This window comes from Arctopsyche grandis, chromosome 3 (assembly GCF_051622035.1).
Source record: "Arctopsyche grandis isolate Sample6627 chromosome 3, ASM5162203v2, whole genome shotgun sequence".
In the NCBI taxonomy this organism is placed as follows: domain Eukaryota; kingdom Metazoa; phylum Arthropoda; class Insecta; order Trichoptera; family Hydropsychidae; genus Arctopsyche; species Arctopsyche grandis.
Window position 1 is genome coordinate 27,356,668 of NC_135357.1, and position 19,853 is coordinate 27,376,520.

The 19,853-nt window shown below is 32.0% G+C and overlaps 1 protein-coding gene across 2 annotated transcripts in view; it reads right to left on the reverse strand.

The window, feature by feature from the left end:
• The window catches only part of LOC143908994 (ras-related protein Rab-37-like), a 37,889-nt gene extending 18,737 nt beyond the window's left edge, over nt 1–19,152 (reverse strand). For both annotated transcript variants that reach the window (XM_077426866.1, XM_077426864.1), the window contains exons 1-3: nt 18,993–19,152; nt 16,397–16,558; nt 15,480–15,590 (exon numbers count right to left, since the gene is read on the reverse strand). In XM_077426866.1, the coding sequence (XP_077282992.1) occupies nt 15,480–15,590; nt 16,397–16,558 (273 nt within the window). In that variant the 5' untranslated portion in view covers nt 18,993–19,152. The remainder of the gene's footprint in view (nt 1–15,479; nt 15,591–16,396; nt 16,559–18,992) is intronic.
• Between the last annotated feature and the right edge of the window lie 701 nt (nt 19,153–19,853).

A 19,853-nucleotide genomic window follows, 5' to 3' on the forward strand; every position in this document is an offset into this window, starting at 1 on the left:
AAAAAATACTCCCATATTGGCGTTCTTATTTTGAGAGTTTGGCTACATTTTTTAAATTTTCGGTTCGAATCCATAGATTTCAAAGATTAAATAAAATACAATAAATAAATTAAAAAAAACATCACTTTGATTCCGTCGTGATAGATTGTACCATCTAGTAATTATTCATCGAAACAATCCACCTAAAATAAAAATTGGAATTTCATACATACATTGACTTTATTAAAAAAATTCGGATGTGACCAACCCACGACTTTATCTATGTATTTGAGGAATATAAGAAGGATAAAAAACAAAATTCGATAATCAAACATATGTATGTACATATATATGTACATACACGTTAACACATCCCGGCTATGAGCATTTTCGATACAAATTGAACACAAATGTAGGAAAACTTACACAAGACAAAAGTTCTACTTTTGATTTCTGAGAAAAATATAAAAAACCTTGAATCTCTAGAGTAAAAGTACTACTTTCGATTTAGGAAAAAATATTGGGGTATAATACTAATAATTTCTATTACAAGTAAAAAAAATTCAGTCCGATTTGATTAGCGGTTTGGCAGATAATTTAATTCAAAAACTTAAAATAAGAGGACACCTATAAGGGGAGGTACCATTTCCACTCAACTTGGAAATGAATGAAACAAATGGACTATGACTGTCATTTCTCATCCCTCCATTGTTCATTATATAATTTTGTTTTATGTTTTTTCCATATTATTTTTGTAAAAATAATATTTTTAAAGAAATTTCTGCCAGCACCGATTCCCGGTATACAGACTAGTTTCAGCACTGGGATTCACGGTACCAGAAAAGACCGGGATCCCGGGCACCGGGATGGAAGCCTTAATATGTATATATACACAAATTATATGTGTGTTGTGTGTGTACATATGGTGGTAAATTTTAAACCTTCCTAGAATCACCAATTTGATACAAGATAATATCTAGGGTTCAAAATGAGATACGTGTGTGTGTATGTAATAATACTTATGTAATATAAATATTACATAAGTAATACGAATACACATTTCAACTTGAAAAAAATATTTTAATTTCTTAAAAGCTTTTACTTACGGGATTATATCCGTAAGCCCGTAATCATTTGAAATGCCGTCTTTAATACTCGCGAAAATATCTAAATATCAATTGAAAACTTATTGAAGTCAAAAATGTAACGATGAAGATTGAGTGTGAGTATGAATATTGGAATTGGAAGCTTCAGGAGTCACCTGTTGCCACGAGGGTAGGCGTTTCGCCACCCCTTGTGCACTAGGCTAGAAATACCCCTCTTTTCTCCATTCTTATATACGTAAGTATATTGGTATAGGCTTCGTAGATGACTAACAAGGTTAAAAATGATTTTATTTACCTTCTAAGTATATGTACGAATATGCGCATCAATTCAATTAACATGAATCTGACGTACATATGTATACTTATAAACCAAAATATATGTACATTTAATTAATAATTAGAAACCCGCAAAAGTGGGATGCTGCTTGAATGATGTGATAAATAACTATCTCTTTTAAATTTTGATGATTTAAATTGAAACAACAGTTTATTTTTGGTACCACAAAAATAGCATCTTTTGTTTGGAAAAAATTAAAAAATTTTCATATGAAAAAGAAACAATTGAATTGTATCTAATTTCTCTCTATTGGAAATGAATCTTTTGAAATGTACACAAGTATAAAAACTCTATGAAAAGTTCTCTTAAGATACATTTCTCATCGCTTTCAAACATCTTAAAAGTTGATTTCACATTATTTTCAATGGAAAAATTTAAATTCGTTGATCACATACGGTCAGTAATTGCTTTTGCGATCTTTTTTATTCAGAGGATAATCGAAAAGTTACCTCCAACATTGAAATGTAAATATGTATCTCTTTCCATACTTTACTTAAAGATATTGCCAAATATTAAAATATATGTACATACATATATTCTGTAACTTATAAATTGAGATCCACTCCACTATACAAATATACATTGTACGGTTCTACGTGACGAGACAGAATTTTAAATTACAGAAAACACAAATATCGGAAGGCAAAGATCGAAAATCGAAAGATCTTAAGTCGAAAGATCAAAAAAAAATGGTGCATATTAACATTCTGTCTCGTCACGGAGACCGACATTGTACATACATATGTATGTACGTATATATGAAATAAATAATGCGATATAAAAAATTCGTAACATATGTACCTTCTCTTTAAAAATAGAATTAATGAACATTCATGTAAAAAAATTCTTTTACATCCCATAGCAACCTTATGAATTATGCATTCTATATTATTCCACCCGAAAAGTTCGATTCAGTTTTGCCGCTAAAGTTAAGTTTTCAACCGATCCATAAATTAATATGTATAACATGATATTTTAATAAAAAATATTATACGTAATTGAATTTTGCTCCCAAAGCATCGTATTGCGATTATTATTAGCCGTGCGGGATTTGCAAGTTTCGCGTTGGTATTTGATCAAACCGAAGATTCCATCGGAGAAATTCGATATTCAATGATGATTGAGTATATTTGTATATCTATGCCATCGTCGAGATATTGTGTTACTTTGGTGATATACATACATAACTGATTTCGATGGCAAATCAAATATTATGGCGGGTCGCCAAGGAGTGACGCACCGGCACGCAAATAAAGACCCTTGGATACGAACCCTCGATCTGGCCCTCAACATCGGATGATCTACCCAGTGAGCAGTGAGTAATTTACACTGCCATGGCAACCGTCTCCTTACCCAGTTTCACCTTCAAGCGCCCTTTTTAAACTGAACCCGAAGCTTATTTACATATATAGACACCTTATCTGTCGCCCCTGTCTAATATTATCATTGTCTGATTTTTATTTTCTAAATATACAACATCACAAGAGGGCTTTATACTATTAAATTTATCCACTAAACAGTCAATCGATAACGAATTTTGGACGGAACAAAAATATATGTGATTCATAGTTATACTAAATTAAAAATAATACTAGTTAGAGTGGGTTCAATGATGTCTTGTAAGGATGCCTTATTAATTTCACTGCTATATTGGTGACGTGAAGAATGGATTGTGATTTAATGCAGGTTTAAAAAACAGTTAATAATCATCATGTGATATCAAAATCAGCATTAGCTCATTGGTTAATGTATAATGCTGACAACTGATGGTTAGGGTTTCGAGCCCTGGCCCAGTGTTGCTTGCCAGGCCTTGCATACATGTGACTCCAAGTTGATCGTTTTTTGCCAATTTATCTGATTTCATTTCTGAAACTTCTCCTCATCAAATTGGCCACCTACCCTCATGTTGTCACCATTATTATAAATTTGACTATTTCGCATATGGCGATCTCGCACAAGACAATCCTTGCCACGAAAATCGGGAATACGGAATATCTGGCACTCGAATTCTCGTTAGTGTGATAATTCGAGTGGGTGCCTCTCGGTGGGTGGTATTTTCGAGTGCATATATTCCGTGATCGAGATATTAGTGACGTGTGTGAGATCGCCATGTGAGAAATAGTCACCGAACTGTAGTACAAAGTTGACCACAGGTGTCGCCTTGGAACAATTAATTTTACTAAGGGATCACGGTTTCAGTCCTGGCCCATCAGTGTTGCTGCCCAGAACTTGGATATGTGTGACTCCAGGTCGATCGTTTTCTATTAGAATCTGTCAATTTATTTAATTTTATTGTTAAGACGGTTCCTCAACAAATTGGCCACCTACCTTCTCTTTGTCACCTCTATAATACATCTGAATGTACAAATTTGGCCATGTGTTTCACCTTGGGCCTGTTATGGATCGTGGTAAATATAAAAAAAAAATGAAAACCCTGTTGATATAAATGAATATATTCATCTATGACATATTTTTAAACTGCAAAATTTCAAATTGTAAAAACGGAAAATGTAGAAAATTATTTTTTTAAATATAACAGAATAAAAACTGTTTTTTTAACGCTGTAGTTAACGATTAAATATTTCTTTTTTAAGTATCTTTAACAATAATTTAGTTTATTGCCTCAAAATAAATGGATTAGTGTAACTCTTTTTAGGTATAGATTCATATTTTCCCTAAGTATTCGTGTATTTTATATTGTGTTTAATATATTTCTGGCTCTATTATTGTTTTACTCTTGATAAAATAAATCCCTTAGGCTCGTCGTTGTACCATTGAATCGGGTATTTTAAATGAATAAACAGAACCAAACTCAAAAATAAAGTGACAAAACATCATTTAAATTTATAATATTCATAAAATATTTGTGAGATTCATTGAATTCATTTAAAAAATTATATGTATATGTAGATATATTAGGAATAGGAATATATTTTTATACATAATTGATCAAAGAATAAATTTCACATGTTTTTACTTGCTAGCGTGGAAACGATAAAAACATCGTTTCAAATTAATTTCATTTGAATCCTCCCTCACTCTCTTTTACTGAAAATTCTTATTTCATAAATTATATTCATACTTTTTACATCATCTTTAAAAAGTAAGCTACTGAGAAGGATGGTGGTTAACATTTCGTTATGCATTTTCTCTTTTATTGGCCTTCGGTTTTACTTTTTCACCTGAATATAATGATAATTTAGTTCTAGAATCGAGAACACTATATAATACGAAGGTTTTTAAGGCTTTTTGTCGAAATAAAAATTACAGCAACCTATTTCTGTTATGTTGAAGAGTCAAAGGTATATCTTATTGTCGTAAGCTGAAGCAGTTGAGATGGCGTCTTGTTTTTAATTAAGCTAAATTTCCCCGAGATTCGTTTTAATTAGATGTATTTATAAACGAGAAACACACGCAAACCTGAGCCGCGATTTAGCTCAATTATAAAACATTTTCAGCGAAAAACTTTCATCTTAAAAACAATTAGTCGAGGCGGTGAAATTAATTCGGAGAAATAATGTACATCTGAAATTTGTAATCGTGAAATTTGATGCTTTTTCAAAGACGAAAGCATACAAATGAATTCCTCAATTTATTAAATCATTGATTGTATCGCAACTATCTGTTAAATAATTCACCAAGTTTCTGAATTCAATAATGGAAAATAATAATAATGTCATTTAGTTCCCGGAAACTCGGCGCATAGAAATATTTCTTTATGAAACGTACTGCGGGAAAACGTTACTTCATTTTTCATCTCTCCGTTTTGATGGAAAATTCTTTTTCTTTGCTCTCCTCGCTCTTATTTAAAGAGCACTTCCTCTTCCAATATTCATTTAGTGATTTCCCGGAAAACGCAATTTTTATAAACACTCGTTAGATCAAAAATCGTTTGTGTATCATCGATGCCGTATAAAATAAAAAATAAAAATACAATTAAATAAACAACTCATATAATATATATGAATATTTCCTTGAAAAATAATTATAATTAAGATTTCATTTTATGAGCTTAACCCGCCAAACTTGAATTTATTATATCAAGTCTTAAAGGCATGATTTACAAATGCTACATTAGTAATTCCTACATATTATGCTTTTATGTAACTCCTCCCGACCCTTTTTATAATTGAAACATTACATTATTTCGATTTAATTCATTTCTAAATGGATAGCCGAACTTTCGAACGTCCGCGATTTAACCCCTTGAGAGCTTCGCTGGCTCCGAAGTTCGATCTGGTTAATTAATTAAGCTTAAAAGCTGTTAAAAAAGCACGTAGATTTTTGCGAGTAAATCATGGTTTCATTAGCATTGCATGAATTAATAACTGAAGACGACTTTTGAAATCCATTTGTTCAGCAAGCAGACAACAAAGTTTTCCACAAAGGCCAGAAGTACTTACATGACCAACTTTTCACATTTCCCGTATACAAGAAAAAGTTGATAAAAACGTATACGAACTATAGTACATACTACATGTAAAGAAATTTTGTCACCTAACTTTTTAAGATGCTCAAACTTCAGTTTCAAAATTTTTTCTCAAAAGATATGCATAGCTTGGTCATACTTAATATCCTATCTATTATGTAATTTTTTTGGAAAAAATATCGGTGCATAAAATAAGGCGGAAATTCTCTGTGTAAATCAACAGGTGAAATTTTGTATTCTTTACGGCAGTCTAAGCTAGAATTTCAATTGATTTGAATTTTGAAACGACATTTGGTGGTTTTAAATTATTGAAAGCATATTAAAAAAAAAAAAAAAAGCCTGTTCCTCTTGTTCCTGTTGTATCCTGCTCGCGCAAATTAAGTGAGTATGTACCGTTTACAATGCACCCTTTTTTTATCTTTCGACTTAAGATCTTTCGATTTTCGATCTTTGCCTTCCGATATTTGCGCTTTCTGTAATTTAACATTCTGGCTCGTCACGGAGACCGATACAAATATACATATATATATATACATTATATTTATTTAAAAAAAAAATAGCATTCAAAGTGAATTCGTAGAATTAAGTACTTTTTTTAAATTTTTATACGTGTACATAAATACATATGCTGGCATAAAAAAATATTTGAATTTTACATATGATTTTTTATGTACCTACTAGACAAATAATGTATGAAACTCTGTCCATTTTGAAGATAATCCTGCAAACGGTGAACACAAAGGGTTTTTTTCACAAGGCCTAATACACCAGAGCTAATTGGGTGAAAAATTTTATCCCGTCACCACTGAACGTCCTGCCAACCCACCTACCCCTTTTATCCACTGAGAATAAATGATAAGTAGGCGCAAAGCAAAATGGGGAGGAGGGGTTTCTACCTCTTTTTTTTCATTTTTGGGAAAGTGTCACAATCCCTTAAAATAAAGACTTCGCTCCGAAGTAGACTAATTAGGTTTAATCTTGACTTGGGCGTCCTTTTTGAGATCATCCGACATGTTGGAACCGGTTAATTTTACATGATGACACATACATATGTATGTACATATGTATGTGTGCAGGCCCGACCCGAAGGTACATATATGACGCTGCTGGGTAGATTGGTTTTCAGCCCCCCACCCCTACCCTAAAATATAATGTCAATATTGCAATATTGAATCACAATTGTTGACTACGAGTAAAATGCTTCGATGAAAAACTGTATGACTTTTGAAGATACTCTTCTTCGAACAGTGGCCCATTGAGCCCATATTCTTCATGATTTTAAAGTACAGGTCATCTAATATCCCCTAATTACATAAAGATTAAGCCATCCCTTAAGTATTATTTGTATAATATTTCATTTTTGCTTGAGAAATACTTATTATAGTCCCGGCTCTGATATGTATGTATGTACATATATGTATGTATAATGTATTATATAATAAAATAATCAAAAGCATGTTTTGAAAATTATCAAGTGCTCCCATTCGTGAAATTTTCCATTTCTGGCCCTGATTCGAATATACGTAATTCGTTAAGATATTTAATTACGTGAAGTAAATCTATCCCAGATATATGTATATGTACATATATACATAGTTCGTTTAATGCCATGTTTCAGCAGTATTTTATTAAAATGCAATTACAAATAACCGTGAAGTTCCAATGATTTATTTTTGACAAATTTTATTCATGCGTCGTTGATATTTGGCAGTCGACTTCCTGCGTTAGTTATGATATTTTAGCCAGAATTGTTACTTCAGGTAGAAAACTTATGTTGAATATCAAATGCTTTATAAGTCCAAAGAAAGCCAAACTTTCTTTTTTTTTTTTCAATTTTACAATACACTTTCGGGGCTAGGTGCCCCTTAGCTATGGCGCCCCTAGGCACGTGCTTTCTCTACTGCACCTTTGAGCCGGCCTTGTATGTACATATGAACAATATACATACACATGTTAATCAAACTTTATCTAAATAAATTATTGCAACATTGAAATTGTAAGACTTTCTACTTTCATTTCATAAAACTTTGTTAATTTTGGTTTTATTGTACATATGTATGTATGCATACATAAAAAAGAATATTGACATGGTCACCTATATATGTATGTATATATGTATATACAAACATATGTAGATAAGCTGTAATCTGACCGCAGTTTTAACTTTCAACACTTAACGATAACAATAATGGAACATTATATATTTAATGCAACCTTTTATGTCTGTGAAAATTTAAATTGGTTTGTACTTAGGTACAAGAAATATTATGTATGAATATTTATTCTAGTACAACGTATACTGTGTACATATGTATGTACATAAATACAATAGCAAAATTTATATCGTCAATAATTTTGATATTACATTTTTTTTTTATTTAGTTCACCCATTTTTTCCTACTTTTAGTTTGAAACTAACGTCTTTAAAAAATAATGATAATTTTTAAAAACCTTATTTAAATTTTAAACTCATTTTGACTTATTTATTACAACAAATCCAATAAATGTTTTAACCACCAAGTATATGTACATACATACATATATAATTTCACGGCTGTTACAAGAAAACTAGAAAAATTACGCGATTCTTATTGATTAGATGTTCTCACCAAATTATTGAAAACCTAAGTTCGAGGTTCAAAACAAAGCTTTTCGACCAATAAAAGTTAAGATTCATAATCGCAAGCGATACTCAATGGAACAATAAAAAAGAAGTCTACGCCATTTCTAATAATATTGTAAATACATCCAATTGCAATCATACCCTTTCAACATACCTACCAACCATATGCTAATGAAATTATGTTATAAATAATATAATTTAAATAATATAATAAATTTGCTTAAAATCTTAATGGACGTCGACTTTGAATGCACTTCAAATTTTGTGCATATTTCACATGATAATCTTAACTATTCACGGATCGCTATTTTGATAATATTCCATGAAAGTCAATATCATCCACAACATATTTGAATACGGCGATGCATGACGTCAGTGATTGACAAAATTAATCGAATTTAAAATGAAAACAGGATTCTATGCAAACATATATGTATGTATGTATGTATGTACATATGTATGTTCACATAATAAATACGTATGTATATAATATTATATTTGAATATCAAATAATATCATTTATTCTTAATTAGATATTTATTTATGAATCATGCGGGGCCACTCACTTTAAATTTGGAATCTATGTAAATCTCTCATACAAGATGATTTGACCGATTATTTTAAGATAACTCTCATATATTTTTTTTATCTCAATTCGAATTTCGCGCGCTGAATGCGAAACTTCCGCGTTTCCCGGGTATTTTCCCGGGCGTCCCGACGCCACGGCGAATGAATCAAGACTGGCGTCCCGGAGCCCTAATCCCAGCATTCGAAAGCTCCCCTCAAACTGTGGGACGCTCCCGCTCGAATCAATCCATGCTTAAAATCCCGTCTCTATCACTATCTACCTTTCTATTTTAAATGTAGAGGTCAATATGTCGAATTTCGTTCACACGGATAATATTATTGGTATTATGCCTCAAATAAAACTACATTATTTGATACAAAGAAAACTATTGGCGTGTATATGGATGCTTTTTAAAAGCTTTTTACTAAATTTTTCATTATTCAAGCAACGTTATATTGTTACCAGTGTTGTACTCGATGAAATATCAACCCATGGGAGTTGGCATATTAATTTATACATAAATACAAAATTAAAATAAAGGTGTCAGTCCTGTGTTCGATCCGTACCTTTTAAATATATTTTTTTCAAATACCTTTTAAATATATTTAATTGTTTAATATGGTAATGGTAGCGGGTATGTTTAGCACCGAGTGATCAGTGGGTTCGATCCACTATACTGCTGGTTAGATTTTGCCAATTTTATCTGATCATTGTTGAAACGGTTCCTCAAAATTGGCAAAAAATCATCTTTTCGGTTGTCATAAATCTTCTGTATTTATTGTATTATATTTACAATTTGTAAAAATTATGTATGAATCTAAAAATCCATAGATGTCTCAATGGATTAATTCTGTAATTAATGAATTAATTAATTATTATGTTGTGTTCTTTAGCTCCTGGAAATACAGTCATTAATGTAATAATAAAATGCTGCATTGTTTTTAATTAATTGTCCAGGAAGGCACATTGGGGTCTTCTTGTCAAGCCTTCCCGGCCTTCGTATACATATGTACATAAAATAAAATAAAAACTACCTAACTACCTACATATAAACAATATAAAACACCAATAGAAAAATAAATTAATTAATTAATTTTCAATCTAATTTTCATATATTTGTCTAGTGGAAACATTGGTAGCTAACAGTATATATAGAAGTTTTTTTCTTTTGTTATTATATTCGTACGTTTTGTTGGCATCGTTTTAGCTGTGACGTACATATGTATGTCGAATTGAAACAACTATTATAGTACAGCGAGCGTTACCGCAGACAGACACACAGAATAGTGATATTATATATACATATGTTAATATATACTAATTAAATAATTTAAATATACATAGGTCATCATAAAATATTATCAAATCATTATTTCAGTTAACTTTTTTATCTCGTAAGAAAATTATTATGTATGTATGTATGTATGTATATCGTGGATAAAAAAAATATTTTGGCAAACGGCGCAAATTTGAGCCGAAGCATGAAATTAATTAAATATTTTAATATTTAATTTCTTTTATTTTGTAATATCTTCTCAAATCGCATGCCCTCCTTCTGTATCTAACAAGCTACCGTCAGTAAGCCGATTATTGTAATTTTAATATTTCGTAATATTTTTATCCTTCGTACGTATTAAAAGGTATATCAAAGGAAAACCCAATTAAAAAAAAAAACAAACAAACAAAGAGCGTTCAACCATCCTTTCATCCTCCTACATTTTCATTATAAGAATCATTTAATTAATCTTTGTCTCGAACTGAAAATTGGAGCAAATAAATGAAATGGATTTCAATATCCTCTCCAAATTATTGCTTGGTACCTAGAATTTTCCTTAAAACTTCGTTATTATATATTTTTAATATTACTTAAAATTATTAAAAATATTTTCTCGTGATGTTTTTTCCATTGAAATGTATGCTTTGATATAAATTAAACGACTGAAAGACTTCATCCCGAAAAAAAAATCAAACACTGTAATCAACAGCTCAAATTATAATGTTCAATTTACAAATCCAATCCATAGCCAGCAACAAATGCTTTCAACTGAAGAGTCATGAGTTCATTCCCTGGCCCGGTGCTGTTGGCTAGACATTAGATATATGAGCCGCTATATTTGAAAGGATCCCCTGAAAAGGATCCCCTGGGTGGACAGAGTCCGAAATGAAGAAGTGTTGAAACGAATGAAAAGAAAACGAGAGTTATTAAGCGTCGTGAAGCGCAGAAAACTCGAATACCTGGGTCATGTGATAAGAAATCCGAAATATGAAACCATACAGCTCATATTGCAGGGGAAAGTACAAGGGAAAAGAAGCGTTGGTAGAAGACGCATCTCATGGATGGGCAATCTCCGTAGATGGTACCAATATGACTCCACAACACTTTTCAGGGCAACCATGGATAGAGAGAAGATAAATGTATATCATGATATCCAACCTCCTACGAGGAGATGAATAAAAAGAAGAAGAAGATATTTGAAAGTCCAATTTTCAGTTCTAAAAACACTATTTCAGTTTAACTTATTCGCAAATTGTTATCACTACTTTTAATTCAATATGCCCAGAATCTCAGAAAAGCAGAATATACGTATTTCAGGCCACCAGTATTTTAAAATATTGTTAAATGCAAAACATTATATTTGATGTTTTGCGAGAAATTTCTCGAAATGAAGAAAAGTTGACTTATTTCGCTTTCAAATATAACCGCTCATATGTATGTAGGAATTTTCCAATTTATCTTATTTCATTGCTGAAACTGTTCCACCAAAATTGGCAACCTATTCTGTCTCTCGCAAATTCCAGTTTACATATAACAAGTTTGTTGATTATGATATAAACATACTGCCCATTCTGTGAAATGTATAAATTTATTAAAATATTAGTATGTATTATCGAATTTGTCCAGACATGTCTCAATGAATTTGTCAGAGATGTCTCAAATGTATAAATATAATTGTTTATCGATGTTTGTAATTGGTCGGGAAAGCGCATTGAGTTAAACTGTTAGACTTTTCTGGTATATATGATTTTCATTTCTATATAAATACATACATTGATCAAATATGTTAATAAATTCAATTGTATATACCGAGCACTAATACTTGACTTACTTGTAAATTGTATTTCATTTCTAATTACTATACCATACATTGGATAAAAAATCTGGCATCGGGCCTAAAGCAACAGGTTGCAAACTTTTGCATCACCATTTTCCGCTGGGGACCTTATTTTCAAGAATGAAATGAATATAACGAAAGCGATGTATACACTCTAATATCCTTTTGAATAATTTCAATACATAATTCATCTTATTTTGATTTATCACGCGTGAAAATGTTTGCACTCTTAACTCCGGTGCGCACTGCTAGTTTACTCCGTAATGCGGAAAATTACCAACATCCAAAAAGAAAACGAATTCAAATCATCAAATATGATATGTGGCGACGTTCTATTGGACATTTTTCCAAGTATCGTTTATTTTTAATTTTAAAAAGTCGATAAAAATGTAAATGTATTGAAATACGAAACGCAAATTTCTTACTACGGCGCATAATATTGAAAAAAATATGATATCTTCGTGTTGTTTTGTGATTTTCTTCTGTATTTTCATTACACATAATATGAGTTTCATAATTTTCGAGGAATGGCGTATTTTTCTCAATCCACAAACGATTTTAATTTTAACTGAAACATTGCAAGTGTCGCCGTCAAATTCTTCACTACAACTTATCAACTGAACTACACTTAATTCCTAAAAATGTAATATATAACATAGCGTGTAATGCATTCAACTGGGTGTTCATGCGTTCATTCCCTGACCCGGTGTTGCTGGCCAGACCTTGGATATATGTGACTCTAAGTCGATCGTTTCCTACCAGAGTTTGCTAATTAAACCGACGTTGTTGAAACGGTTACACCGAATTGGAAAAAACCTGTCCTGTCTCTTGCAAATCCAAGTTTATAGCATCTTGAATTTGCGGATATTATAAATATGCCACGTACTATGTAAAATGTATTTATTTATCGAAATATTAGTACTATCGAATTTGTTCATGGATGTCACCTAGATCGGCTCGTGACTTTAATGTGGGGCAAGAAGAAGCTAAATCCACCCCCTTTCTACATATATTTTTTCCAAAAATCAAACTTAATATATTTTTTAGTAAAATATTATGCAAGAAAAATGCCTATTTTTATAAATTATCAACTTCGTTCATTATGTGTTCTAAAAAACGAAAAATGTAATTAATAAAAAATATTTAATGATAAAAATGAAAGAATTATATACCTTATATATGTATATAATTTCGCTATTCCGTCTGTGTGTCTGAGATAACGCTCGCCGTATTATAATAGTCGTTTCAATTCGACATATGTATGTACATGTGTACGAATAATAACAAAAGAAAAAAAGTTCTATATATACTGTTCAATGCAAATTTTTCCTCTAGGATAACAGCCTGAAATAATATGCCGCCATCTATTGAAAATTTATTTAATTAATTAATTAATTTTTTTATCGTTGTTTTATATTGTTTATATGTATGTAGGTAGGTAGGTAGTTTTTACCATTTTTTTTCATATTAAACAATTAAATATAAACATTGATTTTAATATATTAAAAATTTTACATGAGTCCTGGGATCCCGGGAATCCCGGGAAAGATACCGGGCTCCTTCCCGTATCCTGGGAATTGAAAAAGTCCGGGAAATCAGAAACCCTAACTAGTACCTATATAAAGATATACCTTGGTAAATATAATGCCAAAAGACATTGACGATGTTTTGTATTTTTCACATCATATAGAAAATATCGACAACCGGGGCTGGCGTTTTCTACCCCAAATATACCTTTAGGGCGGTTTCAGACTATCGTTTTATACGCGCGTATAATCTCGTTTTTTGAAGTGCATGTAGGCGCGTATAGGCGCGTCGTTTTCCATACGCGCAACTCGTACGAGCGTAGACGCGCTTATAATCTCGTATTATCTATGTTGATACTAAATCACCACTACCGGTTCGAGCGAAAACGCCGGAATAAGCCCGTGTACGCGCGTCCGGTTTTTTGAAGCGCGAAAAGTAGCACGCGTGTAAGCGCGTATGCCGAAACGACCGTATACGCGCAGAAAAAAATGCTAGTCTGAAACCTCCCTTACGACTGATTGTCTACACTCTACACACAGTACCACTCGCAAGTGCCAGAGTACCATGCAATCCGTAGCTGACGACCACGGGACCACGGCAGATAAACGATTGCCCTGAACTTAATAACAAACCGGCTCTACTCTCTGCATGGTGAGCGGAATAAATACTTTTTTTACATACCTCTTTTTACTTACAATACGATTACTAATAACGAAAAATTTTGCCTCTTATCCGATCGTTTTCATACTTTGCCATATTGCTCATTTTGGTCATCAATATAAGTAAAGGTATCATCCGCCCTTACGATGGTGAAAAAATATCGTATTAGACACGTTTGAAAATACTGCATCGTATTACACGGTGACGTTTATCTGTCACATTCATCATTCACATCGGTAGTTTCATTACTTTTCGCCCTGCCATCTCGCTGTCAGATTTTAATTGTTTAAACGCCTATTACTTTTTCTTTTTTCACTCTATATTTTACCGTTTTTTACTGATTGCTCTTAAAAACGAGCCGCCCCTGGACGTCTCTATGATACTGTATAATCATAATTGTTTATTAATGTTTGTAATTGGCCAAGAAATTGCATTGGAGCTTACCTGTTAGACTTTTCTGGTATATATATATATATATATATATATATATATATATATATATATATATATATATATATATATATATATATATATATATGTACCTATAAAATATATATTATAATAAAAATTCAATCGAACACAATTTGATATATTTCGTTCATTTTTATTGCTTCACTCGCTGCTGGTTTCTATCAAATTTGCATAAAAGAAACGTTAACGTTTGATTGATACCAGATATTCGCAAAAAAAATCGATAAGGACGACCTTCTCCGTAGACTATATTGTGTATATTTACCTAATATTCAAATATCGGCAAATTAACCTTTTCGTAGATATCGGGGTGAAAAGCGACGTCATCGAAACTGTCAAAAGCTCCAAAAGTTAAATAATACCATTTGAGCCTTGATAGTCCCTATCCACTTCAGAGACAATTCTCCGCTAAGCTATCAGTTCAACGAATTAGCATACAGACGATAGATTGTTGCGTTCACTCTATTATCTTTGTGATTTCGGCATGGAAAAACTTTCGTTATCTATCTTTATAATTAATAATATTAGCGGAATGGTATGTGCTTCGATAAGATTGTATCTAATATCAATTCGGAAGCATGCGTGCATAAATCGTATTGAAAAAGTGTGACGTGCGACATGCAATAAGCGTATATCGAATGCAAAATAAATACAAAGTACACTCACAGTAAAACCTATGCCGACTGTGGCTGAAAAGTTACCAGATTGGAATTTTCCCGTTTCGAATTGGACCAACAGTGATGTTTTTCCGACGCCGCTATCTCCCAGCAATATTGTCTGTAAAAAATTCACAAAAAGACATTTTGATGCAATGTTGTTTAAAACGGTTCCCGGAAAAATGCACTAAATTGCACAGAATAGTGGCGCAGTTTCGAGAAGTCCTAGTTTTCAAAGGCGCTCAAAAAGAACCTACATAATAGAATTTCACAAAAAAAGCTTATCACCCTCGGATAACATACAAATACCCCTTTACGCTTTTTTGTGAAATTCTATTGTGTTAGTATTCCTTGAGCATCTTTGAAAGTTTGGATGTCTCGAGAGTGCAACTATGTATCTCGAGTGCATTTTTCCGGTCACCGTTTTAAACTACGCATCAAAAGGAATAAAACGAATAAAACGTATAAAACGAACATCTGGGAGAACGTAAGACCGCCCACGCCACTATGTTTTCGCTTGGTGAATATTTTCAGAAAACAAAAATAGTACTAACATGTCGCGTGTGATCTTACAATCGCATTCGATCTTATAGTGAGAAAGGGCGTTTTTTCAGGTCATTATTGATTCGTACTATGCTATTATTTTCACCGTTATCGAACACTGTCAAACTTACATATGTCAAAGATAACATATATCACCAAAAACACTCTTGGGGGTGATTTTTTGGCTTGGGTGCCATAGCATAGAGCAGGCGTGCCAGCGTTTTTTTACATGTGCAAAAACAGACACAGCAGACACCTCTCTGTGTCTGCACCTTAAGGTTCGTAAAATCAATAAGCTTTATATTTATAGCATTGAATGGATATATTAAGATATTAAAATTGCAAATACGTCAACATTAAATATAAATTTGTATTAATGGTTACCTTGTGAATAGGGAGGTCTTCTTCGACTTTCTTGGCGGAATAATGATTCAGCAAATCCGGGGGAGGTTCATAGTCCCGGTATCCTGTATTCGAAGGGGATGGAGTTGGGGCTGGTTTCACCTCATCCTCGAAGACATCATCGCTCATGCTATCATCAGTCATCTTGAATGGAATGAACGTCAAATAAAGACGTGGAAAAACATGTTATGTATTCAAACGATTGCACACAATAGTACTTGTGGCGTCAGAATTATGACATGCATATGTATGTATGTATGTATGTGTGAATGAGATGTGTATGTACATATGTGAAGAATAAATGAAGTAAACAATTATGCTAAATTTATCGTAAATGATTTGATGAAAATTCAATCGATTCGCTTTTCATATCCCCCGGAATACGTGCATGAAAGCACGCATAAAAATGCAATTTCCCGATTGAAATGTGTGTGATTTTGTCGTAATGAAAATCAAATCCAACATGGAAAATGATAAGTGATTTTACTGTATTTTTTTATTTATTTTGATTAATTTCGTTTAGTTTCTTTATTGATTAATTTACGCAGAAGCTGGTAAAGATTCTAATCTTCAAAAGTGTTTTGATTTTTATACATATGTACATATATACATATATGCACATGTGTATACATAGAATACATAATAGATACAATACTGTGTTCATTTAATTAATTAATTATCCTCGAGGCTTTGATCAGATGAGTCGAAAATGTATTTACTAAATGGTAACTGTTGATTCTAAGTCTACTTTTTTATATTGGATATTATTATGTGGAATACATTATTGCTTTAGCATTTCGCCATAAATCGTATAAATTTGTGTCAAAGTTACGGCAGCTTTTCGGAAAACTCGACACCTTCGAACGAAAGTTCGAAATTACTTTATTCGAGATCATTGAAAGTCGCCGCTCGTTTCTAAAAACTGAATCCTTTCAAAGTTTTTTTTTTTATTTTCTTCCATTTGTAAAGGACGCGTGAAAAAACGAAACAATTTTCAGTAATTTTTTCCAACGAGATTTTTCACAAAAGAACATTTTCGAAATAAATTGCTGTTTTTCAATAGAAATTTTTCAATATTGTAATATTATATAATACAAAAAGTGGTCAATTTAATATATAACGGCATACATACATACAATACATAGTCAAAAATGAAAATAAAATCTCTGAAAGATTGAAATGTAAATTTTAAACTGGAGACATCTTACAGGAAAAGCCGAAATTTTTAGGCGCTGTATCAAAGCTGTCGCTAGATGGTGCAGCATCCAGTCTATTTCGCGCCACTCAATTTAAATCATGATTTTACAGAGCCTACATATACCCAATATAAACTATCAAAGTGTACTAACAAATATTTACATATGGAACCCCCGTCTTGTGTGCTTATTATTATATTACGATATATGTAATTAATATGAAATTTTCAAAGTGAAAAATATCACGTAGGTACCTAAATAATTAATTAGTACAACATTGTCAATATTTTACCATTTTTGAAAATAAACGTCACATACAAAATCGATGTTTTAAAATTAAACTAATTTAAATGCCGCGTGACGAAACGAAGGGGGTGTGTGTGTTTATTTTTACGTTTTTACATATTTTTATTTATTTGTTTCACGTTTAAAAATCACTCACACAGTCGTTTAACAACCGGTGATAAAATATTTACGCTATCGCATATGTGAAATTCGTGCCGGAAGTAATTTGCTTCGTAGCCTATATATGTATGTATGTGATATTGAATAAAATTTAAATCAACACTTATTACGTGTAATCTAATATATAATTTCGAAAGAGACTTTGTATGTAACTATCGTTGGTTCGAAGAATCCGTGACGTTAAATTTTAATATAAAAACAAATGAATATTCAAATCAATTTAAGCCATGCTTACAAATACCGAGCGAAGCCGGGTAAAACCACTTTTATAATATAATATATGTATGGGTATACATTTCGTTATATCCGTACGCTTAATTTGACCTAATTTTATCCGAGAATTAATTATATATCGAAGCCATATTCTTGATATAAATGTGTGCTTGTCTATTATGTATTATATTATATTAAATGCTATTTTATTTTGAATCAATGCAATGTTAATTTAAATGCAAAAACAAAAACATATGAATGTAGTTTGATATGAAAATATAAAAACATATGAATGTAGTTTGATATGAAAATATAAAAACATATGAATGCAGTTTGAAATGAAATTTCGTCCAATATTAAAAAAAAAACCAAATGAATTCGTTTAATCGTTCACTAAAATTCAAAATATTTTTTCTTATGTATATAATGTTGAGAAGAAATTTGCGTTCACTATTTTATACTAATTTAAGCTGTTATTCAATAAATAAAATTTATAAATATACATGTGTGTGTGAATTTTTCTTTTACATACAATTTTAAATGAAAAGTCACGAACAGCTGACAGCGTTTCGTTTGCAATGCAACGATTTTTCACAAAATAAATACGGTTTGCAACAATTCAATTGCGAATGTCTGGTGCATAGCATATGTCAGATTCGTACGTCAGAAAATGTGTTAAAACGGAAAATCTTTGACATTTTTACCTTTATTGTTTGGAGACGCGCTTGTCGACTGGCGCTCGACTGTCACCAAAGCATCGATGCGTTAACACATTATCGGCCGGCCCGAGTCTTTGACTTGTTTACCAGTCGGCGACGTGTTTACTAAAGCCGGCTGGTTAGAGGGGCGACGGCTCGCGCGCCTGCGGTTGCGCGCCACTGCACCTGTGTGCGCCACACACTATCGATTCAACTGTGACGTCACCGCGAATCGACCAATAAGGTCCAGTGTTGCTCGGCTTTGAGGCTTGATAAGTTCCTAAAGTCCAAAAGCAATTCTTCGAAATGCCTCATCGTCAGTAGTGCCTGGAGAGCAATTAAAGAGACCTCAAATGTGGCAATTTATCGAGCAATAGATCGCTCGGAAAATTACATGCTATATGGTAACTATCATAGCAGAGAATTCTACGAGCCATTTACCGACCTTCTGTTTCTGAGAATCAAAGATTCTTTTGTCGAATCCAATTTTGTAATCATCGTGTTTGTAATGTTTCTTCGCTTTACACGTCTACATATATTTTTTTTTACATATATGTATACCAGGAAGGCCTTACAGGTAAACCCCAATGCGCCTTCCTGGCCAATTACAAATTACAATTACAGTGCAGCTTTTTATTTTTATTTTTAAGCAATTTTATTTTTATTTTTATTTATTTTTATTTATTTTTATTTATTTTTATTTTTTATTTTTATTTCATATCAGGAAGGCATTACAGGTAAACCCCAATGCGCCTTCCTGGCCAAATTACAAGCAATACAGCATTTTTTATTATATAAGTCGCTAAATTACGAGACACTGACTTAAACTCGACAATTAACGAGACATCTATGAATTGTACATACATT